The following is a 25,810-nucleotide window of genomic DNA, read 5'->3' on the forward strand; positions in this document are numbered from 1 at the left end:
TTCAATTTCTCTTTAAAGGAACTGTCCACATAAAAATAAAAGTTCTGTCACCAATAATTCAACTTCCAAACCTGTATGACTTTCTTTTGGGTGCAAAAAACACAAAAGAAGATATTCTGAAGAATGTTTGTAACCAAGCATTTTGGGGGTTTTTTGTCCATACAAAGTCAATGGGAACCACTGAATGTGAGCAAATGACAGAATTTTCATTTTTGCGTGGACTGTTCCTTTAATTTGGTTCACTGATGCCACCATTGACATAAGACACATTATAATGATCAATTCCATAAACACCGTCTCATGTCCTCTCCTGTTACCTTTTATTTCTAAGAGTCAGACAGTAATTCAGACAGCGAGATGAACGGCTCAGAGGGTGGTAAAAAGAAGCGCAAGGATGGAGTCATGGAGATGGACACCGATGGAGAGAAGACTCCTCAGAAACTCAGCAAGGGGCTTTCCCATCTGAACTCCTCCTCCAATCACAGCCTGTCGGACTGTCTGCCACTAAACCTCCAAGTCATTAAGCCCTCCAGTGTGGCCACGCCCACCATTGTGAGCAGCTCCGGTGCCTTGACCTATCACAGCTCTCCCTCCTCATCGTACTCTGTTGGCACCTCTCCAGGTAACCACAGGCGACGTCATTACTAAACTAAACCTGGATATGCTTGACACCTTCCTTTGGAGCATAGTCAGTGTCGAAAGTGTGCATGGGGTTGAATGTGTGTCGTGTGGATGCACATGCCCTTTTGTTTGTGTATTTGTCTGTGCGCAGGCTGTCACACTCAGATGACGAAGTGTCTATTTTTAGAAAGATAAATGGTGGCGTCTGGCATCACTCGGCTCCCTTTGTGCCCGTCTATTTGGGTGTGCGTCCTTGGAGCTAGCCGTTTGAGCTCTGTTTGTCCAGGAAAAACCCTAAGTAGAATTAATATTAAACCGTTTCCATTAATTGTGTTTTCCTCATGTGTTTGGTTTATACAGGGTCAGGTTTAAGGTTAGGTAAATGTAGCCGGTAACAAGAGCTCTTTGTGCGGTGCCTGGGTTAACCCCGGTACCCGTGTTTGCCTTAACCTGTTAGCCAAGGCGCATCAAGCACCTCTGTTTGGCTGACTTAATCTGTTTTTTCCTTCTGGAGCTAACAGAGACATTTGTTAAACAAAACACTCACAAATCCAGCAAACATGGCACACGAGTGCATCTGCTCTTGGACGGCGTTCAGCATCCCTCACCGCGATGGAACAAAACGCTTTTTCTAATGAAGCCGAAGTGTGTCCGTTGAAAAGCGCGAGGAATCTGTAATAAGCTGAGAAGAGTTACTGTGATGATTTGTTTCTGAAGCATTATTGGAGCTGCTGAGAGTCATTTAACGCCCGTTTTATTTGCAGACATAACTTCTCTAAAAGAGAGATATGAGAGAGATGATTTTGTTAGCTTCTTCCTGTGGTTTTTGTTAGTGTCACTATTGCTATTACTCATATTTTGAACAACACCCTATCCCTTGAGCATGTAGCTCGTCTTGCATCGTTTGTTCTACAGACATGAGTGATACCTCAAATCACGCTGCTTGTTTAAGAGCTATTACTTTACTATTATGTAATCAGATGTTTACCTGCCTAAAATCAGACTAAAATCCCATACGGTTTACTCTACGGGAGGTGCATAAGTCAGATCGAAGTACCAAAATACCATTTTTGAGACTTGGAAGTGGGTTGTTTTGACTTGGCCCTCAAAGCAACTATCAAAAATATTCTAAAATTGCAAACAAAAAATTGAAACTCAATTATTAATTAAATGTCAATTACTGGCTGTTCTTTTTTTAAATAATGGTATTAATTCAGCATGCACTACTGTTCAAATTGTTATGCTCACCAAGACTGCATTTATTTGGTCAAAAATACAGAAACATTGTGAAGTATTATTAAAAATACTGCTAATTTTTTAAAAATGTAATTTATTAATCTAGACTTTTAAACAGATGTTTTTGTAATATTGGTCAATATTGTATGTTTATTTGTTGACACTCATGTACATTCAGTTCCGATTACTTAATTTATTTTTACTCACCGTTAATTATGCACCATAATTAACATTATTCATTTTTTCATACTGTAAGTTACAATGTAATAATGCCTAAATTTATTTAAAAATACTATGTCGTTTAAATCATTGCCATTTTTGTTTATCTACCATTAGCAAATGTGACCCTGGACCACAAAAACAGTCACAAGGGTCACTTTTTTTTTTTTTAATTTTTAAGATTTAAGATTTATACATCAAACTGAATACATAAGCTTTCCATTGATGTTTGGTTTGCTAGGATAGGACAACATTTGACAATATTTTCGAGATTCAACTATTTGAAAACCTGGAATCTGAGGGTGCAAAAAATCTAAATATTGAGAAAATTGACTTTAAAGTTGTCCAAATGAAGTTGTTAGCAATGCATATTACTAATACGGTAGGAAGTTTACAAAATATCTTAATGAACATGATCTTTACTTAATATCCTAATGAGTTTTGCCATTAAAGAAAAACCGATCATTTTGACCCATACCGTGTATTTTTGGCTACTGCTACAAATATACCAGTGCTACTTAAAACTGGTTTATGGTCCAGGGTCACATATGAAAATAATTAGCTTTATCAGTATCAGCCAGAATTTTAATATCACTGAACCCCTAGTAACAACAATTCAGGACACCTTAGCAACTCCACTGAAATGCCCTGGCATTTTAGTGGCGAGTTTTATGCATTAATGCAGGCACCATCAAAAGCAGAACAAATAAAAATCGAGGTTTTATTCAATGTTGTTTGCTCATTATGTGAATTGTAATTTGTAAGAGGTGATAAAACGGTTTGCTTAAAATGTGTATGTGTGTGTGTGTGTGTGTGTGTTATAATATGTTTTGTCTGGCTGTTGTCTTGTCTCAGGCTCTGCGAAGAGAAAGCGAGTGATGAATGAAGATGATTTACGGATTCCGCTGGAAATGGGGTACGTTTAAATATGACACACGCTGGTGGCAGCATGACTCAACACCTGTTAACTGCAGCTCTGCATTCTGTGCTTCTGAAGCAACAGAGCACACAATCGCATACAAACATCGCATTAAAACTGCAGATGTTTAAATACTCAGCTCAAATCAAAATTCTTTGCTCTACCATTCTGAAAAACGCAAAGCGGCAGCATTGCCCAGCCATTGTGTAATGGCATGCTATTTTGATACTCTGAATGTTTGTCATATTCGGATTTCAATATAATTCATATTCAGAATTTAATTTCACACATTACTGAAAGGTGAAGAACTAATATCCTGCCTTCCTTGTCAAATTCCTATGACTGTTAAACACATTTTACTGTAATTTACAGTTTTGGCTTGTAAATAGACAGTGATTTTTCTCAGAAATGTACAATGTTGTGTTTTAAAAATTTTGTCTTTTATAATGAATGTGTCTGATGTAGGATTTTTTTTTTTTTTTTGTTAATTGTGTATTTTTTTTTTTTTTTTTTGTGTGTGTGAGTTTCATTTAAATTTTAATTCATTTTTATTATTCAGTTTGTTCTTTCCACGAAGGTTTGCTGTTGACATATTTTAAAAAAATCAATCAATCAATCAATTAGTGCATCTTTGACCCAATATCATACAAACCCAATATCATACAAAATAAAATTTGCAATAAAAATGAAGTAAAATAGCATTAAAATAAATTGTTTTTAAAATAAATTTTGTGTACAATGTATTATGCACTTTTTCTTCTAAGTGAATGTTATTGTTCTAGCTGGCAAAGAGAGACCAGGATGAAAACAGTGGGCGGTCGGCTGCAGGGAGACGTTGCGTATTACGCCCCATGTGGCAAGCGACTGCGACAGTATCCAGATGTCGTAAAGGTAACCCTTACCTGTTTTCCCCGCTGCCTCACGCTTAGACCCCCTCCCCCCCAAAAAACGCTCAGGAAGCCTCACACCCCACCCCTTTCCTCTCCCAGTGCACCATGAGCAGTTATTGGTGTAAGATCCAGCAGTTTACTTAGGTGATCTGGTCACTTTTAGCTAGCTGTGCACTGTTATGGCAAGTGTGCTAGGCTGCTTTCAGTTTGGTACCATTATAGTGCTAATGGCTCTCTGGATGTCCTGTCTGACAAAATCACTATTATTCTCTCTTCTGTAGTATCTGTCCAGATACGGAATAACTGACATCACACGTGATAATTTTAGCTTCAGTGCAAAAATAAGGGTTGGTGACTTCTATGAAGCCAGAGAAGGACCCCAGGTGAATGCCTTTCATCTCCTCTTTTTCTTTTTTTTTGTTCTTTATGTTCTTTTTTTCTCTCTGTCTCTCTCGCTCGTATTCTTTCGCTCTCCCTGTATCTCTCTTTCATCTTGAACAGGGCAGGGAATTTGATTGAACCCCGATAGCCTGAATTTCCCCTTTTAAACTGTAGGGAGTCTGTGCAATAATCAGCGCTCGTTGTTTCCACAGGGTGTTACTTCATGTTTTGTCTGTCGTGTGTTGAAAGAGATTCTTTTAGACTAAAGATACAGTGGAGCAAAAGTTGGGACAGTTTATTGATTAATATTTCAGTGAAATTGACTCTCTTGTTTTATGAATTTACTTCATTTCATGCTTTTTAATTCATTTGCTGCATTGAGAATGATATAACAAAGTAATAATTCTAGCGTTTAGTGATTTTTAAAGTCACATGATCATTAGTGATGTGACACTCTTCTAGGGAACCAGACTAAAACTTTCTGTATTTCTACCATCATCTACATTAGTCTGACCCGCCTCTGTCCCCTGCTTCCCCCAGGGTCTGCAGTGGACTCTTCTGAAAGAGGAAGAGGTCATCCCCCCGTATTTTGGCCATGGAGGGTCGACGAGGTCGTCCGCCCAATTCTGAGCGGCAGTCGAGGGGCAGCAGTGAGGGTTCGGGCAGCCGGCGGCGAAAGGGCCGCCCCCCCGAATCTAGGGGAGAGCGAATTCCCAAGTCCTTCTGAAGCTAAACTTCTGCGCAAACTGGAGGCTCAGGGTAAAGTGCTTCTCTTTTTTGACTTATTCACCTCATTCTTACAGTTGACCTGTAAGACATTTTGCTGCAGAGAACAAAATTTTATGAAAACAATACAACAAAGGCATCAGTACACAATTGGAGAAAGTTTTTAATGCACATTTGAGTAATTCTGAGAATGCAAGTTGATGAATAATTGATGAAAAAAACAAATCAAATTGAAATTTTTCAGCCCCCAAAAGTAAAATGTGGTGCAGAAACTTTTAATTCTTTAAAACCACCAATAAACATGGCTTGGAAGTGCTTAGAAGCTTCTGTCTCTTCTCTACTGCAATCTTGGCCCATTCCTCGCCTGAAAAAGCTTTCAGATCACTGATAATCTTTTGTTTTCACTTTGCTACTGCTTTCTTTAAATTCAACCAAATATTTTCAATGAAAACGAAATACAGAGACTGAACAGGCCACTCAAGAACATTCTATGACTGATCCCTGGATCAAGTATAAGTAGATTTTGGATGTATACTTTGGGAGGATTGTCCTGTAGGAAAGTCAGCTGATAATCAGCTTCAGTCTTTGCACCAAAGGCATCAAAATTCTTGCCAAAATGGCCTGATACTTCAAAGAATCCATGATATGCTTCATACGATCATGATTTCCACTTCCTGCTGCAGTAAAACAACCCCATAACAGGACTGGTCCGCCTCAGTGTTTGACAATGGAGATGTTGTTGTTCTGCTCATGAGCTTAGCTTTTTTTGCACCAGACATACCAATGATCCATAGGTCCAAAAAGTTCCAGTTTGGTCATATCACTCCATAAAACAATTTTCTAGAACTCCACAAGTCTATCCAAATGAATTTTAACATGTTCAAATCAACGGTTTTGTTCTTCTTGGTCAAGAGTGGCATTCGGCAAGATCCCTCAACATGAAGGCCATGCTTGTCTAATGTTCTTCTTCTTATATTCTGCATTAAAATGTTTTTCCTCCTTTCATCAGGTCTTGCAAGTCTTTAGCTGTACATTGCAGGTTTTTCGTCAGTTGCTGTGATCAAACATTTTATGATATAGTGCTTTTTTCTTCAACACCCTCAAAGGTTTTCTGGTACAACACACTTTAAACTGAGGAATAAAGCTGCCAGCTGTGTCTGTAGGAACTTTTAATGTCTTGCAAATCTTCATGTAGCCTTCGACTTTCTAATATAATAAAACGATTTCTTCTCTTTAGGTTTTGCGAGAGCTCTGTTGACTGCCATATTTGCTACTCAACTTCAGGGCTAAATGTGTGTATGTGTAACAGCCTAAGCTAATTCTGATTTTAATAGAGTTTCTAAAGGCTTAATTGTGTTTTAAGACAATTTTGTTCCCTGCCATAAAAATAAGTGACTTAAAAACAACAGTGTTTAATAGGGGTTGAATAATTATGACATAGCTGTGTTATTTAAAAAATCCTGTAACTCAAAAACATTACATCATTTACTGACATAATCACTTTTAATATGCCAGTAAACTGTTGTAGATGTAATTTTTATAAAGTCCTGGATCTTCAGAACAGCTTGTATTTGTAAAGTACTTAAGTTTCTGGGGGGTTGAATAATTTCGATTGAAACTGCAGATAATAATGCATATATTGATACTGACGGAAGAGATTTGTCCGTTTTCATAACAGAAATCGCCCGGCAGGCGGCTCAGATGAAACTCATGAGGAAACTAGAAAAACAGGCACTCGCACGTGCGGCCAAGGAGGCCCGCAAACAGCAAGGTACTTGACGATTGTGAATACCACTCGATTGCTCACAATGATGTTCAGACTTCTCGCTGAAACCTGGTTCTGTCTCTCCTTCAGCTATCATGGCCGCAGAGGAGAGGAGGAAGCAAAAGGAACAGTTGAAGATTCTCAAACAGCAGGTGAGTTTGAGAAGGAAACCGTTTTCAGGGTTGCTTGATATAAGATTATAAGCGTTAATTCAGAACGGAGACTGACGGTGCTTCTACGAGCGCAGCTCGGCTGCCAGTCGACTTTTTTAAATGCACAGCAGCACTTTCAATTAACAGACTTCCTCCTCCTCTCCTACCAGGAAAAGATAAAGCGTATTCAGCAAATCCGTATGGAGAAGGAACTCCGCGCACAGCAGATTCTCGAGGTATGGAGTGACTGCGGAAAGAAAATAATAAATTAAAAGAGTTGAAATAGGCTTAACATTCTTAAAATACACGCCACCCCCTTCGGTTCCTGTTTAACATGGAGCCCGGACCACGGCAGAATCACTCACCAGCATTTTGGGGCTCTGAATTCTGCATAATTTTCGTCAGGACTAATGCTAAATTGGTTTTGGTGGACAGTTTTTGAATATTAAATTTGCTGCCTCCTGTGTTTCGAACCAGAGGTAAATTAGACATAAAAGATTTTTTTCCATCAGACAATGGCAGTTCTTGCATAAGTAGCAGGAGGAAGACACTGTTTACTTTACTCACCCAATTATAGAGGCTTCAAAAGTGTTTTAGCTGGGCAAAATCAAATTGGAGCTGACACGCTTGGCAAGCCATTCTGAACAGGATTTCTTGCTGTTTGTAATTACGTATTTAAATTTTCGGCTAATTCGCCTTTGCTTTCTTTTTATATTGCCGTTGTCAGAGCCCAAGGAATATTGAATAGTTTCGGAGATCTCGGGGCTGATTCTGACACGGACTTGAAGAGAAAACATTCTCAATCACTGACTCAGTGATCTGTAGCTAGAGAAAGCGCAACAATGGCAAGACGCGAGACAGAAGGGCTTTCCTGTGCGCGCACGCGTGTGTGTGTGTGTGTGCGTGTGTGTGTGTGTATGTGTGTGAGTGAATGTTTCGATGCCAACTCTCGCTTTTCCTCTCGCAGACACATCAATCAAAGTGTTAGTATAAGTTATAAATAAAACAGATGTTGGTTTAGCATGTTTAATTTAGGTTTATACCCAGCGCGGCAGCACTGGTCTGACCCAGACCTGTTTTGCATTGGCAGGCAAAGCGGAAAAAGAGAGAGGAGGCTGCCAATGCCAAAATGTTGGAGGCGGAAAAGCGAATAAAGGTCAGTTTGTGAGTGAGAAGAGATGCTACACACCTACTCTTGCGCACTATGAATCATCGCCGTGGAAACCCCCGCCCCCCCTCGCTCAAGAAAACTTCCCTTGCTCTCACCTACTCCGGCAAACCATTAACATTCCTCGGCCACAACAAAGGCACCCGAGCCTCTGTTTGACTGATGGCTGCCGGCCTGTGGGGGAAAATTAGCTTGACATCTGGATTTTTGCTGTTGTTGTTTAAAATGAAAAATGCACAGTGCATCTTTTTATGTCTTGTACACATGGGGCCCTCACTAGAATACACAACCTGCTCTAAATAGCCTCCCTTATTTAAATGAAGATCTTTGTAGAGTATTATGACTTTTAGTCACGTCCGTTAGCTTTGCAGCCATCTTGTATCAAACATACGCTTTTAAAATGCTTTCTTAGGGCAGTATGATCAAAGTGTTGTACGGTATAAATCATTTCATGTCACAACAGTATACCATGATCTAGTAATTTTGTGGAAAATTCCATGTAAAATTAGTTGATATATGTGGTTAGTTTTACAGTGGTTAAATTTTACATTTTTAAAACAGAAAATAACATTGATAAAAAGTGACAGTATAGACTTTTTACACTTATACAAGAAATTCAAATAAATGGTGTTATTTTTCTACAAAAATATTAAGCTCATAATAAAACTATTAATTAGAAATCAGTTCTTTCAAATTGTAATACTAATTTATAATATTACGGTTTTTACTCTTTTTGTATTTTTAATCTAATAAATATAAGCATACATTACATATTAACAATTTCTTTTTTTCTTGGTAAAACAACAATCTAAAGAATTCTTTTGTTGTTCTTTTGTTTTCTTTACAACATCCCACTTAGTATTTTTTTCTGGCATAGTTTTTAATCACAGTTTTATACGTGAAAATATATAGCTGCTTTTGAATTTTAGGAAAGTCCCTTGCAAGGAGATCATCGTATTTGGGGATCCATGGCAACGAAAAGTAAAAAAAAAAAAAATCGAAATAATTATTTTAAAAAATAAAATAAAATTTATTGTAAAAAATTTATTATAAAAATGTTGAGATCAAAAGTTTACACCCCCCTCTCAGAATCATTAAAAATGTTAATTGTTTTACCAAAATAAGATGGATCATACAAAGTGCATGTTATTGTTTATTTAGTAGTGACCTGAATAAGATATTTCACATAAAAGATGTTTATATATAGTCTACAAGAGATAATAATAGTTGAACTTATAAAACTGACCCTGTTCAAAAGTTTACATCCCCTTGATTCTTAATACTGTGTTGTTGAATGATCCACAGCTGTTTTTAACACAGAATGAGAGTTACCATTTATTTACAGTACAGATTACGGCATTCTTAGGCCTCATGGTTAGGACAGAAGGCCCAGACAGGATTCTGATTGATGGTTTCATTTTGGACAGTGTCATAATGAGTGTTTTGGTGTAGCATTGAATCGTTTTTATGTTTTGTGTTCGTAGGAGAAGGAGATGAGACGCCAACAGGCTGTTATTCTCAAGCACCAGGTCAGTCACCACTCTCATAAATAATAGGTCTCATAATGGCCATTTATATAGTAGTAGTGATTTTTGCTACAAAATGCAGAAGAAAGAAAGGCAAAAGCATGTTTTTTTTTCTTGTAGAGTTCACAGTCGCCATCTGAAATGCAGTGCATTATGGGTTTTAAAGTGTCTTGAAATAGATTTTTTCAGTCTATGCCCATGTAAGAAGTGGCGAGTCTCATGTGGTTGTGTCTTTAACTTTCTGCTGTTTCTCTCTGGTTAATTTCCATGCTTTTTGGGAGTGGGATCTGTCTCTTTGGGGTTACGGGCTAAAGTTTTGAGTTTGTTTATTTTACTTTCGTTTCTTTTTAAATGACGCTGTGATTTTTTTCTGTCTCATAATACTCTGCCAACTCTCTCTCTCAGGAGATGGAGAGGCATAGACTAGATATGGTATGGGTATGTTTCATCTTCTGTACATCTAACACTCGCATCGTGAATCCTGGTTGTGATATGATGTCATAGCAGCACATTTTTAAATGTAGCACTGGCTGCTGTCAAAACTACATTTTCCTTCTGCATGGCTTTTCAAGCAAAAAAGAGAACAAAAGAAAAAAACTGCATCGCCTACATCTGCTATGTTTGTCAATGAGAGAAAACCGGCTTTGATGCAGCAGGCCTGTGCCTTGTTTGTGTATGTGTGTATGTGTATGCGTGAGTGTGTGTGTGTTTCTATGGGGCCTGTTGAGCACAAACTCTCATTGGTGGAAAGTGCCACACACCCTCATTCCACGTGTAAAGTCACCCCAATATTGTGTATTATCATTATCGCTGTGAAAATGTGAGTGTTGGTGTGTACGTATGTGTGTGTGCGTGTATGTATGTTGTGGCAGACTCTTTGTCAAGATGTTGCATTTGCACTGTGCTGATCGTCCTGCCTGTGAGGTCATCAGTACAGGTCAAAGGTCACAGTGCCTGACCAATGAGAGAATTTGAGGAAACTCACACTTCTCTCTGTTGTACATTCCATGCCATTTGCGGGTCAGATATGAAGATTTCACACTAATTGGCGTTGTCCTTAAAGTCAACATGAAACCCGTTTTACTTCCTTAATGTGGTGTTTTTTCAGAGTAAAATATTAAGCAAATTTAGCACTTAATTTTCCACTTCATACCATGAGGAACTGATTGGATTGTAAAATGTGGAGATTCCATACCAGAGTGGAGCCAAACCTGAAAAAAAAAAAAAAAAAAAAAAAAAATAAATATTTTGGCTACAAGTTAAAGGTGCACTCTATAATTTTTAAGATTTACAGAAAAATAAATTAATTATATTTCTGATGAATGTATATTTACAATTGTACACTGCAGGGGTGTGCGATACTGCCAAAAATTATATCTTGATTTTTATTGGGAATTTTTCGACAGTGATAACTAAACAATATTTTGCTAAGTGTATTTTTGTGCTGATTTAGGCCTGTCATGGATAAATAAATATGACACTCATTCATTCAAATGATTCATTCAAAATGGCTGATTCATTTAAAAACAAGGCAAACGGTTGTCTTTATGATGGATTATTGAATCATGGACTCAAATGATTTGTTCAAAAACAGATGAATTTAGGAATGAAACACCGCAGTGTTGCTCTGTGATGCAAAAATGTCCTGCTTCAGTTTTGTTTGCAATTATTTAATTGGCGAAACAGGAAAAACAGACAATATTTTGTCTAAAATGTACACTCCCCTCCAAAAGTTTGGAAACACCCCTAACAAAGTGTGGTTTTGGACGATATCAGCATAAATCCTTATTGTTTTTTTTTTTTAATGCAAATACATTAAAGTAACTTGACATTATCATTGAAGACCAGCAATAATAATTTTTATTTTGATTACATAATAATGGGAATATATACATGTCAAAGTCAGACATGGGTTTCCAAACTTTTGGAGGGCAGTGTAACTGACTCAATTTTAACTTGTTGTTGAACTGTTGTTTTAGGTGAGTATCACTTTCGTAATCATGCACTTGCACTAATATTTAGGAAAATGACGCTGGTGATTGTATGATATTACTTAATTATGTAAATCTAAAAAACAAACCCATACAGGGATATTTTTTATTTGCACAACTTCAATTATAGGGGTTTATTCTAACAGGCTTCATGATATAGGCTTTTGGAATTTCAAGATGTGTTTTGCTTATTTTTTGCCAGTGTCAGCTTGCATAGTGTTAAAAAAAATAATTACCATGTTATCGCAGATGGGCAATATTGCACACCCCTAGTACACTGATATAAGATATAGACTCTAGATCATCACACGGAACTAGCCAAATACAGCTCATTTGATCTTGGTTAACAGGCTTGTTTTTAAACAATTTAATTTGTAGATCTAATAAGATTGACTGCGAAACTGTAACTGAAACTTGCGTGATGCTACATCCACACCGCTAGATGTCAGTATGAACGCTAGACATCATTAGTGCAACATAAACAACAAATTACTGAGTGCACATTTAACATTTTCCAATAGAAGTTATTTGCCAGTTGTACATTGTAAAGAAAGATGCTCAGTAAGACCTGAAACGTGTATTAAGAAAGTAAAGCGGGTCAATTATGATTTCATGTTGACTTTAAATTCATAATAACAGTGGCATAACCACGCGCTTCACTGTAAGGACAGGACATTGAGGCTGAGGGAAATCTGATGTATTTTCCCTCGTTAGCTTGTAACAGTAGCTCCGCTAATCTAACTCGAGATGCACCGACAGCTTTCCTCCTCTGACCTGCCCATTACATCTGTGGCTTTTCTTTTCGCTCTTTTGTTCCCGTCTGATCAGCTGTAACACACGTTTTTGTGGCTGCCTCATCCTGGCCATAGCAATGTGTCCGTTCTACACCTACTTTTTTTCTCTTTCTCTCTTTCTGTGCAACATGCTAAACCACGCTGATCCGTTTTCTCGTCTGTCTCTGGCTTTTATATTTTGTTTGTTTTCTCTGTGTGGATCTGTATGCTCTGCTTTCCTCCACTGAACGATGGAATCATTCTGTCTTTTCAGGAGAGGGAGAGGAGGAGACAGCACGTTATGCTAATGAAAGCTGTGGAGGCTCGGAAAAAAGCTGAGGTGTGCAAAACAAAATAAATAAATAAAGGAACACTGTCCTTCACCACTCCGCTCTCCTCTCTGCACCTCAAGGCTTTCTCACATGTCACGTCTACCTGCTCTGCTACACTCCCTGAATGTGTTGCACCAAATAATTTTGATGTAGTTTCATAAAGTACCCTAAACATTCCTCATTCTCCAAAACAAAGTTTTCTTGTACTACATAATACCCTAATGTCAAACACGCCTGATGTGGCATCCAACCGGTTAGCAAAATCTTTCTTCCACCCCGCAGGAGCGCGAACGCCTCAGGCAAGAGAAACGTGATGAGAAACGCCTCAACAAGGAGCGCAAAATGGAGCTCCGGAGGCTGGAGCTGGAGATGATCCGTGAGATGAAGAAACCCAATGAAGACATGTGTTTGACAGATCACAAGGTAATAGAACTAAAGTTTTGCATTGTTAAAAAATCTACTTAACTAATCACTTTTATTTAGAATGCTTGTTGTGGAATATTCTATTTGGTTTCATTGATCAATAAGTGAGTCATTAACATAAAGACACTTCCAATCAGAACTCTCAGAGGTATGATGTCATACGCATACCATAATCTTATCAAAGCACTTTACAGTGAATTCAGCTAAGACAGAATACTGCCACCTAGTGGTGATCAAGATAGCATTATGATGACCACTTCAGGAGCTTTCAAACTGTTTGATGCTAATAAACCTACATTTTGATGTGAAAGACCCCCTTCACAAACTATAATGGCTGCTGCATTATTTCATGTAGAAAGACCCATTTATAACAATAATTTTTATGCTGTAAAGACAGCATGTTGTTTCTGAAATTAAGTGGCTTTTACATTGTAACTGTACTGAAGTCAAAACAAATTATAATATCATTATCTAGATTATCTGTCTGGGTTTCCCAAACAGGGTTTTGTGAGGGAGCTGCAGGGGATTCGTGAGTTGATGAAAAGCCTAATTGTATCTAATATAAAATGAAAATAAATAAATAGGGCTCCACAATAATTGCGATATAACTTAGTGTGATTATCAAAATCACAGACTGCAGTTTACTTAAATAACTGACAGTAGTAGTCAGATGTGCTGTGTGTTTACAAATAAAGCATGCAGCGCATTTAATTATTATAATTATCAAGTTCTTTTTTTATTTTACAGTACAGTTGTAGTTAACAGTAATATAATTTTGACTTAATTTTTCACAATTAGCATTAAAACGTACTACTTCTAGTACCACTATAGAAAATATAATAATAATAATAAAATAATATTTATTATTATTATTATTATTATTATTATCACCAGCAGAGAGGAAGTATATTGTTAAATTATTGAAATATAAACTTAAAATCACAGAAGGTCCTCCAAGTAAATAATTACCTCTAAGGGGTTTGGCTGACAAAAAAATGTAAAAAAAAAAAAAAAAAAATGGGAAAACCTGATCTAGAGAACATTTTTAGTATTAGAGTAGTGTTGGATGAATAAGCAAAACAACTTTAAGGATGTAAAATTTGAAAAAAATAAATATATATATATATATATATTAATGGTCAGTATTTGGTGGCTGTGATGGAGTGAGAATGTGAATCACAACTAAAGTTAAAAGACATTTTTAGCTTGATTTGAGTGAAAGAAGCAAACTTTGATACTATTCTTGCCAGATTTCATTGATCATTTGAAATGTTTTTGAAACATGGTGTTTACAAACACTTTATCTCACTTGTTTCTCTTTCTCTTTCCCTCTATAGCCACTTCCTGAGATTCCTCGAATCCAGGGTCTGGTTCTGCCCGGCACTGTGTTTGCGGACTGCCTGATGGTGGTGCAGTTCCTGCGGAGCTTTGGGAAGGTTCTGGGCATGGATCCTTCAGAAGTGCCCACTCTGGGTATACTGCAGGAGGGACTGCTCAACCTGGGCAACAGCATGGGTCAAGTGCAGGACCTGTTGGTCCGGCTACTCTCGTCTGCTGTGTCCGACCCAGGATTGCCTCAAGGACACAGGGTGAGGAGAAAATGCCTGGAGGTTACTTGTCGCTGTAATAAGTGTGCTTTCAGGCCTGTTTACAACATCTGTCTCAAGTGATCCACTCACAAGTGCTCGGCAGAGACACATTTCTGTTTACATCTGGCATTAACATGCGTCTCCTGTGAGTGCTTGTGATCAAATTTAATCAAGGAAAGGGTCTCTGGTTTAATGAACACATAAATCACTTACTATGTCCATGTGCCACTGCATTTGAATGATCTGTCTATGTTTGGTTAAAAGTGTTAGCAGAATTGCAACTGTTCCCTTTTCTCCAACAGGCTAAGTCTATCTTGGGTGACCACCTGACCAATGTGGGTCTGAATCGGGACAACGTGTCTGAGGTTTTGCAGCTGTACATGGAGGCTCACTGCTCTCAGACTGAGCTGGCTGATCTTACTCTGAGTCTAAGGACCAAAGCCTTTCAGGCTCACACGCCGGCTCAGAAAGCCTCTATCCTGGCCTTCCTGGTAAATGAGCTGTCCTGCAGTAAAAGCGTGGTCAGGTAAGAAACGGTGGATTCCAGTTATGTATTCAGAATTCAACTGCAGTGATTCTTGATTCTTGATGATGTTTACATTAGTACAGAACAGAACTGTTACATTATTTGCCTTTTTTGTGAGTCATTGCAACATAATTTTTGCAACTTTGTTACAATAATAATTTATAAAAAAACAGTCAACTGATTTTCAAAGTTAAGAATTCCAAAGTTGTAGTTTTATGCATAGTCCATTAACTGAATAGTATGGAAGCCTGTTTCTGCCACTGAATAAAAAACAAAAAAGGTAATTGCAACTTTTTATCTCACAATTCTGACTTTTTTCCATGCAACTGCATGTCACAATTGTTACTTTATAACTCACAGTTGCTAGTTTATATCTCGCAATATTTACTTTTTTCTCAGAATTGCGTGATTGAAAATTGTAATTCTGACTTTTTTCTCAGAATTGTGAGATATAAACTTGTAATTGCAAGTTACGAAGTCAGAATTGTAAGATATGAACTTATTTCGCAATTCTGAAAATAAAGTTACAATTCTGAGAAATGAAGTCGCAATTCTGAGGAAAAAAGTCATAATTGCGAGAAATAAACACTTCTTTTTTTTCTCAGAATTGTGACTTTTTCGCAATTCTGACTTTATATAATGCAGTTGCGAGTTCATATCTTACAATTCTAAGAAAAAAGCCAGAATTGCAAGAAAAAAGTCATAATTGTGAGATACAAATTCGCATTTGAGAAACGTCAGAATTTAGTTTTTTTTTTTTATTGCAATTCAGACTTTATATAATGCAAATGTGAGTTTATATCTCGCAATTCTGGCTTTTTTTTCTCAGAATTATGAGATATAAACTCAGAATTTTATATCTTCAGAATTACGAGATATAAATTCGCAATTGCAAGAAAAAAGTCAGAATTGTGTTCTACAAACTCGCATTTGAGAAAAAAGTCAGAATTGTGAGTTTTTATATTGCAATTTAGACTTTATATAACGCAATTGTGAGTTTATATCTCACAATTCTGAAAAAAAAGCCAGAATTGCAAGAAAAAAGTCAGAATTACGAGATCTAAATTTGCAATTGTGAAAAGTCAGAATTGTGAGATACAAACTCACATTTGAGAAACATCAGAATTGTGTTTTTATATTGCAATTCAGACTTTATATAATGCAATTGTGAGTTTATATCTCAAAAAATCTGAGAAAAAAGCCAGAATTGTTAGTTTTTATATTGCAATTCAGACTTTATATAACGCAATTGTGAGTTTATATCTCACAGTTCTGAGAAAAAAGCCAGAATTGCAAGAAAAAAATTTATTTTTAGAATTACGAGATATAAATTCGCAATTGCGAGAAAAAATGTCAGAATTGTGGGATTTTATATTGCAATTCTGACTTTATTTCTTGCAATTGTGAGTTTATATTACGAATTTCTAAGAAAAAAGCCAGAATTGTGAATTCATACCTTGCAATTCTGACTTTATAACTCACAATTGCAAGTTTATATCATGCAATGTGGACTTCATTTCTCAGAATTGTACGTTTATATCTTGCAGTTCTGACTCTGTAACTCATAATTGCGACTTTATATCTCACAATTCGAAGAACGAATTCAGAATTGTGAGATTGTATAACGCAACTCTGAAAAAATAGCTGAACTGTGAGATAAAAAGTCGCAATAACAAAACATTTTAAAATGAGTCAAGAATTTAAAAAGAAAATAACTAAATATATATATATATATATATATATATATATATATATTTTTTTTTTTAAACATCCCTTTCAATATTAATTCAAAATCAACTAATTACACCAATGCAAGACATTCTTAAACTCAAATGATTCATGTTTGGAAAAGAGATTACATTATAAAAGTGATACATGCTTACTCTTTTAGGCCTGCCTGGGCACTATGAAATATTCATCTTGAAATAATAGTGCATAAAGAGGCAATGGAGAGGTCACAGTGTGTGACGGTCACAGAGCTTTGAATACATAACGCATATGAACACTGAAACCTCAACGGCTTTAGTTCATCAAGTGTCATGTATTTACCAGGGTTATTATCATTAACTAAAAACCATCAAAAAGTTTTTTGTTGAAAAAAACAGAAATAACAAAAATCTATAAAAATAGTTGAGTAAAATAACTAAACTTAATACAAATTAAAGATTAAGTTAAAGCACTAAAATTAGTAATTAGTAAAAAAAAAAACTAGCTACAACTAAAATAAAGAAAAATTAAACCTTGTAATATATTTATTACATTATTTTAATATTTTTAATGTTTTTGTAGTATGTTTTTGTAAAAAAATGAAAAGGCACAACAACATTGAGAAAAAGTAAACTTAAATGAAAACTGAAAAAAAAAATTTGAAATTATTAATAAAAACTATAGTGGTACATAAATAATACTAAAAAAACACTGCCATCTAAAGTAGTACGAAACTGTTTTTGTATTTTTGCAGTGAGATCGACAAAAGCCTGGAGCACATGAACGTGCTGAGGAAGGACGAGTGTATCGTCGAGGGCAAACTGAAGAAGTGAGTATCAAAATTTATGCCTGATTTATACAAACATAATGGCTGTATTTCAGGACTTCTCTACATAGACAGCATTTTCAGCTGTATTAAATGTATTCAAACATTTGAATCTTACTAGGCATTAAACACAACCAATGGTTCCCTGACTGTAATAGCTGTGCATTAAATGTATATAATATCTTTTTTGTCACAAACTAAACAGTATTTATGCTTGTGTTCATGCAGAATGAAAACAATCTACGCTAAACGGACAGGGAAACGTGAAACAATCACTGGAGGGGAGGAGCCTCAGGCTGCAGGCGGCTCTGCCATTGGTCACAAGCGCAAGAGGAAGGCTGGGGATAGCGATGACGACGATGACGAAGATGAGGACAGCGAAGACGCAGGGGATGAGGATGAAGATGAGGAGGAGGAAGAGGCTAAAAAGGGAAAAAAGGTGGAGACGTGCGATGAGGTAAAAGTCGTTCGTTTTGAGTGCAGCTTCATACAGCAATTACTTTAAACTGTCTGTAGTAGATATTTTTTATTGATTGAGCCAGAATATGTTTGTGTGTGTGTGTCAGGATGAGGGAGACCCAGCCACAAGTGTTGAAGAGCTGGAGAAACAGATTGAGAAGTTATCAAAGGTAAATTCAGATATCATTCTTTATGGCTACATGATTTGGGGGAAAAATCAAATTGTGATTTTTCTGATTAAATTTGTGTTTGCAATTTAAAAGGTTTTTTTGTTGTTGTTGTTTTTGCATAAAGGTTTACTGTGCTTTTTTTGTAGGGCTACTCAATTTTGTAATTATGCATCAGTATAACAATAAAATATAAATAATGAAATGTGTATATATTTATTTATTATAATAATTATATAATTAGTTATTAGTTATAAGTAAAAATATGAAGGAAAATAAATATTACTATTGTTATATTTTACTGTACTTAAGTAAATACTTAAGTATTTAAGAAAAAAATAATAATTATAACTGTAAAACTAATATTTATGTTTAAATTTCCAAACATTAAACCATCAAGTTTTTATTTTGACAAAAAACGTAGGAAACGCCTAAAGCTTCTCTTTTGTTGATAACAGTTTATAACGTTATAACCAAACCAGTTTTAAGTAGCACAGGTATATTTGTAGCAGCAATAGCCAAAAATATGGGTCAAAATTAACTATTTTTCTTTAATGCCAAAAATCATTAGGATATCAAGTAAAGGTAATGTTCCATGAAGATATTTTGTAAATTTCCTACCATTAATATATGAAAAACGTAATTTTTGATTAGTAAAATGCATTGCTAAGAACTTTTAGATGACTTTAAAGGTGATTTTCTGAATATTTTGATTTTTTTTTTTGCACCCTCAGATTCTCGATTTTCAAATAGTTGAATCTCAGAAAGCTTACTTATTCAGCTTTCAGATTATGTATAAATTTCAATTTTAAAAAATTGACCCTTATGACTGGTTTTGTGGTCCAGGGTCACATATGGTTGGTGCATGTTGCGTCCCAAATGTGTATTGTAAGTGACCAAAGAGTGAACAAAAAAATGGAAATGAGCTGCTTTGAGATGCTAAAAACACCAGATCATGAGCTGCTTGTGTGTAAATGAACACAGTGCTGTGCTTCACTTTGAAACACGCAGCACATGTATATTGCAGTTTTGGTTTCATTTCAATAAACTGTGCATAATTACATATAGTCTCACAAAAACGTGTATTTCTGTGTGAGTGCAGCAGCAAAACCTGATTCGTCGGAAGCTGTTTGAGTCGTCTCACGCCCTGCGGTCCATGTCCTACGGGCAGGACCGGTACCGCCGCAGATACTGGGTCCTCCCGCAGTGTGGAGGAGTTTACATAGAGGCGTTAGAGAGTGGAGAAGGTGAGTCTGTCTGCCCATCCCTCCATTTATCCACAAATGCATTTGCATACAGACACCATTAATTTTCCACTAATTATGTTTTCCTTCTGTTTCTCATGTAGGGGTCGAGGAGCTGGAGAAAGAGCGTGAGAGGTTGAGAAACTTCCCAGTTGTGCAGGTCAAAGAGGAGCCCAAGGAGGAAATTCTGCAGCATCATCAGCATGAGGAGATACAGGGGGCTGTGAAGGAGGAGGTGAAACAGGAGGAGGAGAAGCCTATCGATCCTGATCAGGAGGTGAATAAGGAGAATCGCTCCTCCCCACTAAAAGAACAGCAGGAAACAGAGGTTGTGGCCACGCCCCTTCAACCACCAGAGCTCCGCCCCTCACAAAGCCCCCAGTGTCAGGAACTGCCTCGCACACCTGTCGGTGCCAAGGGGCTCTGCCACACCCACAATGGCTGCCCGTCAACAATCGCCATGGAAACTACATCAGCATCATCTCCAGCTCACTCTCCAACTACCTCCAAGCTGACAGAGGCCAGCAGCCCAAGCGCAGAGCACGCAATCCCTCCACCTCTGCAGCTGGGCATCCCTGCGCACATCCTGCAGCCACAGCAGCTGGCGCAGACTCAGCTCCTGGCCAACGACCAGCTTCTCAAGGTTCTCAGCGAGCGCAGCGGGCACTGGTTTAGCCTGCTGCCTCGCTCGCCCTGCGACGACACGTCTCTCATCCAGCCGTCTGCACAACCGCAGTCCTCGCCCAACAGCAACACCCTCAGCACACGGCCCAAAACTCCACCTCCACCATCTACCTCTTCTCCACATCACCACCTGCTTTCTCTGTCTGCATCTGCAAGCCCTCTGAACCCTTCTCCTGGTGGGATCAGCAATCTCACTTTGCAGGTAATTACCCATTCTACTTTAAAAACATTTCATATGTACAGTGTCCAGCATACAGTAAATCCCTTTCATGTTAATCAGAGCTTTTGTCCTAACCAAGACATTTTGCTAGTTGTTTGGATTTTATTTCTTTCATGTTATTTTGTGTCATCTCATTGGTTCAAAGTCTTGCTTCACATGGCTATATAAAAGTGTTTTTATGATGTGAATGTTCAAACGTGTTCTAATTGGTTGTGATTTTTAAATGCTGCACCGAATTGAAAATCCAAAACCAAAAATTCTAAAACCTATCTATTTTCTTTATGTGTCTTTTCTTATACATGTGTCACTGTTGATCATTGTAATAAACTCTAGTCAGAATTAAATGAGAAAAAATGGTTAGTTATTGAAAACCTTATGCACCTGGGAAGTAAAAGTTAAAAGATAAACTATCGAAACTGTCTAATATTTCTGCTAAATTGTGTAGACTAAATCTAAAATCAGTGGCACTCATCTTTTTGAAGGCCCAATTGTTCACAACAAATATATTCAAAGGCTCTTTGACTCTTCCAGTTATATGTGAATTAATGGATAAAGATTAAGTTTTAGAGTCTAAAAAAATGTAAAGTGTATAAAAAATAAAATAAATAAATAAATAAATAAAAAGCTGTGTATATATTTTACTCTTCTAATATTTTAGCTTGGAATAACTAGGAAAAAATGTACAAAAAAAAAGTACAGTTATATTAATTTACATGACTTTTACAGGTCTAGAAATCACATATTTAAAATTAGTCTTCCTCAAATACAGGTTTTTTCAGACAGTTGTTGAGGAGGTTAATTAAAACAAGAAATATCATGATTTTTGCATGTCTTAAGTAGCACGGGTATATTTGTAGCAATAGCCAAAAATACATTGTGTGGGTCAAAATTATAATTTTTTCTTTTATGCCAAAAATCATTAGGATATTAAGTAAAGATCATGTTCCATGAAGATAATTTGTACATTTCCTACCGTAAATATATCAAAACTTCATTGCTAAGAACATCATCTGGACAACTTTAAAGGTGATTTTCTCAGTATTTTGATTATGACTGGTTTTGTAGTCCATGGTCACATATTAAACCATTTTAAGTCATCTTTAGGCCCCCTTGGAGGTTTGCAGAAGTTCTATCCGCCCTGGTGGTGAAGCGGTGATCTAAATGATATGGTTGCTCATCATGTATCTCATATTTTTCATTATCTCCTCCCAGGTGAAGCCAGGTGGAGCTCTGATTGGTTTGCCTTTGGGCAACTGGTCTGGTGGGGTCATCAGCCCCAATCTTCCTCTTTGCAGCAGCCCCCTGCACATGTACCCCTCAGTGGAGGGCAGCGCCAGCCCCCTACTGGCACCCAGCGTCTCAACCAGCAAAAGTGGTTCTCCTGTTCCCACAGGGGAGAAGCTTACATCTGCTCCTTCTCCAATGGCAATGGACCTTCCTAGGAATCACGACCACCCTGAACCCCTGCCCATACCAGAGGGTGAGTGCGGTAGCATCAACTAATTCACTTAGTTGTTAAATAATAATGTTGCACTTTTAGTCTGCAAGATTCACCCATAATTCTCAGCAACAATGAGTCAGAAGTCCAGTTTTGTTTGGGGTTGTTGATGGTAATGGTTTTGGCTGATTGGCAGACATGCTGCTGGGCTGGTGGAAGGTGACAGACATGGAGGAGCTAAAAGCGCTAGTGAACGCTCTCCACAGCAGAGGCATCCGAGAGAGAGCCCTGCAGAAACAGCTGCAGAAATCCATGGAGCTCATCGCACAGACCTGTAACAAGAACCGAGAGGGTGAGTTGAGTCACTGTGAAATAAGTCACTGTGTTTTAGCTTACAGATTTAGCCAAAACAGTGTTGTTACCAACAGTCTACAAAATACCTTCTTTCATGTTCCACAAAAGAAGTTTATAGAGTTGTTGCCCTGCATCATATTTGTCAACAGTCAACTATATGAAATATAAGATGACGTACAGGTCTGGGGCAGGGACAGTGCGTTAACTACGTTAAAATATTTGAATTGCGTTATTTTTCGTAACTAATTAATTAAGGCATTAAACTGACAGCCCTAATAATAATAAATGTTTTTGAACAGCAAATCAGAATATTAGAATGATTTCTGAAAGGATCATGTGACTGGAGTAATGATGCTAAAAATTCAGCTTTGAAATCACAGAAATAAATTACATTTTAAAATATATTCAAATAGAAAACACTTATTTTGAATAGTAAAAATATTTCAATTTATATTTGTTTTTGCTGTACTTTGGATCAAATAAATGCGGGCTTGGTGAGCAGAAAAAACGTATTTAAAAACAAAAAGTCTTACTGTTCAAAACCTTTGACTGGTAGTGTATATATTTTTTTACTGTTCTAATATTTTGGCTTGGAATAACTAGAAAAAAGGTTTTAAATAAATAAATCAATACAATATAAATACAAAAATAAAAAAGTACAATTATATTAATTTACTAATTTACTAATTTACATAACACTTACAGGTCCAGAAAACACGTATTTAAATTTTTTAGCCTCTTTCAATGCTTGTTTTCTCTTATTTTAAACGATTTTACAAGTCTGCACTATTATTACTGATTTGAGTGTACATACAAACATAGAATGGCCCATGATGGGGAAAAAAAAACCCTTCGTACTGCATATTTCTTTTTAAATTAAATCCAAGGGAGATTTTTTAACAAAAACAGAATTTCATTTAGTTGTTACTGTAATTATTTTTAATTTCTTCCATAAAATAGGAACTGAATGTATTAAAACTGAATTTTAAAGGATAGTTCACCCAAAATAAAAATTCACCCTTTACTTATTCAAAACCCAGAAAATTAGTTTGTTTCTTCTGTTAAACACGAAAGAAGATATTTAAAAAAAAAATATTAACCAAACAGTTGACGGTAGCCATTGACTTCCACAGTATGGAAAAAAAATACTATTGAAGTCAATGGGTACCGTCAACTGTTTGATTATTAATTTTAGTAAATGGTGAAAATTTTTTATTTTTAGGTAAACTATGCCTTTAAGGTGTCCTTGTAACAGTTTAATGATAAATTTAAGTACTGAGTAATATTAATTAACAGCATGCACATGGTTTATGGTTAGTTGCATGTAATTATGCATAAATTACTGTTCTAACTGACATAAGAACATATAATCATATTTCAAATTTGAGGTTAAATGATACAGAATGCAATAAAATAAATCAGAATAACCACAGTTTACTATTTGACTTGTTTGCAGTCATAAATAATATGCATAAAAGCCCTAAAACACTGTCTAACCGACTCAGCCGAGCGTGCAGTTGTCAGAAAGAGCTGAATTGTGCTGTGCTGTGCTTTCCGGGTGTGATTTCTCCTGGGGTCTTATGGCTGTCTTATTTTTTGTTTGCAGTGGCAGTTATGGAGGTCTCAGAGCTCGACGAGGGCCAGGTTTCCGTGGAGACGCTGCAGGAGTGGTGTGTGGAGGAGCAGGCCATGGAGACCGACATCGCTCTGCTGCAACAGGTGGAGGAGCTGGAGCGCAAAGTCACGTCCGCCAGCCTGCAGGTCAAGGTGAGTGTTTGTCGAGCTTCCAGAATGCGTCAAATCATTGTAATTTCCTCTACTAACCAATATCCTGCACTCCTTTGCTTTTCAGGGCTGGACGTATCCAGAGCCACAGTCTGAAAGAGAGGACCTGGTCTATTATGAGCACAAGCCCCTCCCAAAGCCCCGCCCCGGGGCGGAGTCTCAGGAGGAGCGAAGCTCGGAGAAGGGCCTGATCCGACGGCCCGGCAACCCGCTGGACATCGCGGTGACGCGATTGGCAGAGCTGGAGCGCCACATCGAGAGAAGGTACCTGCGGAGCCCCTTAGGGACCACCATCCAGATCAAACTGGATAATGTGGGTACAGTCACTGTCCCCGCACCTGCTCCATCCACTAGCGCTGGAGGGGAAGGGTAGGTCATCCAGACTGCCAGCCTTCGTCTCTGCTCCTCCTCATCCTCCCCCTCCCCCTCTCTCTGCTGGCTGGGGCTTCTCTGCTCGTCCGTCCATCCGTTCTCACCCTGGCTCCGGTTTCGGGTTTTGGTTCTCGTGCTGTGTGTTTTATTATTTTGTCTTCTTCCTCTCGCTCCCTTGCCTGCACCCTTCCTGTTTTTGGCTGCATGGTTTTAATCAGCAGTGCACAGACGGAGTTCCAAAACATCAAAAGTTGATTTGTTTTCTAACACTTCTAAGTGCATGGTACACCACAGCTCTCCGTCTTCATGTATGGCTGTGAAGTCATGCCACAGAGTTGTATCACACTAAATAGGTTGTACATCTGTGTGTGTGTGTGTGTGTTTATGTGTGTGCTATTAAAAGCTCAGGGTCTCAGCTACTCAGTCTGAAAAAAACAGGGATAGTTCACTCAATAATGAAAATTCTGTCATTATTGTTTCACCTTCATGTCATTCCAAACCCGTGAGATCATCGTTCATCTCCGGAACACAATTTAAGATATATTTGATCAAATCCAAGAGCTTTCTGACCCTGCATAGACAGCAAACATGTTCAAGGCCCAGAAAGGTAGTAAGGACATCATTAAAATAATCCATGTGACATCAGTGCTTCAACTATAATTTATGAAGCTACAAGAATACTTTCGGATTTCATCAAAAATATCTTAATTTGTGTTCTGAAGATGAACGAAGGTCTTACGGGTTTGTTACAACGTAAAGGTGACTAATGACAGAATTTTCATTTTTGGGTGAACTATCTCTTTAAGTACAAATTACAGGTTTGAAATAAACTCCCTCTCTGACCTGTGCCTTCTGTTTTTGTGTGTTGCAGGGGAGAAGAAGAGATCGCTCCAGGGATGAAGCAGTGGCGGAAGGCGCTGAGCGAGGTACGCAGCTCCTCTCAGCTGGCCATGTGTCTGCAGCAACTCCAGAAATCCATCGCCTGGGAAAGGTCCATCATGAAAGTTGTAAGTCATGTCATGCACAAACCACAGGCTTGACTTATTTAATCTGGCTGAGGTGCATTTGTTATGCATCGACAATATATGGTGCATTTTCTATACTCATATGCCTGTTTGTGTTTTTTCCAGTACTGTCAGATGTGCCGAAAGGGTGATAATGAAGACCTGCTTTTGCTGTGTGATGGCTGTGATAAAGGGTGTCACACCTATTGCCACAAACCCAAGATAACCAACATCCCAGAGGGAGACTGGTACTGCCCTGCTTGCATCTCTAAGGTAACCGCCTCCAATTCGCATTATCATGAGTACAAGTGCT

General features: G+C 37.5%; 1 protein-coding gene across 1 annotated transcript in view; it reads left to right on the plus strand.

Annotated features, from left to right (window-relative positions):
- The window catches only part of baz2ba (bromodomain adjacent to zinc finger domain, 2Ba), a 101,176-nt gene that overhangs the window by 70,704 nt on the left and 4,662 nt on the right, over positions 1-25,810 (plus strand). Inside the window, 28 exon segments of the mRNA XM_051111927.1 lie at positions 332-622; positions 2,932-2,992; positions 3,778-3,886; positions 4,167-4,268; positions 4,807-4,845; positions 4,847-4,950; positions 4,952-5,025; positions 6,671-6,763; positions 6,848-6,909; positions 7,080-7,145; positions 8,000-8,065; positions 9,562-9,606; positions 10,009-10,041; positions 12,642-12,707; positions 12,982-13,122; positions 14,460-14,711; positions 15,014-15,237; positions 17,699-17,773; positions 17,999-18,227; positions 18,337-18,399; positions 19,499-19,643; positions 19,745-20,526; positions 21,757-22,024; positions 22,179-22,334; positions 23,943-24,103; positions 24,189-24,490; positions 25,365-25,500; positions 25,624-25,770. Coding sequence (XP_050967884.1) covers positions 332-622; positions 2,932-2,992; positions 3,778-3,886; positions 4,167-4,268; positions 4,807-4,845; positions 4,847-4,950; positions 4,952-5,025; positions 6,671-6,763; positions 6,848-6,909; positions 7,080-7,145; positions 8,000-8,065; positions 9,562-9,606; positions 10,009-10,041; positions 12,642-12,707; positions 12,982-13,122; positions 14,460-14,711; positions 15,014-15,237; positions 17,699-17,773; positions 17,999-18,227; positions 18,337-18,399; positions 19,499-19,643; positions 19,745-20,526; positions 21,757-22,024; positions 22,179-22,334; positions 23,943-24,103; positions 24,189-24,490; positions 25,365-25,500; positions 25,624-25,770 — 4,292 coding nt within the window.

Source organism: Labeo rohita, chromosome 6, assembly GCF_022985175.1.
Source record: "Labeo rohita strain BAU-BD-2019 chromosome 6, IGBB_LRoh.1.0, whole genome shotgun sequence".
NCBI lineage: Eukaryota > Metazoa > Chordata > Actinopteri > Cypriniformes > Cyprinidae > Labeo > Labeo rohita.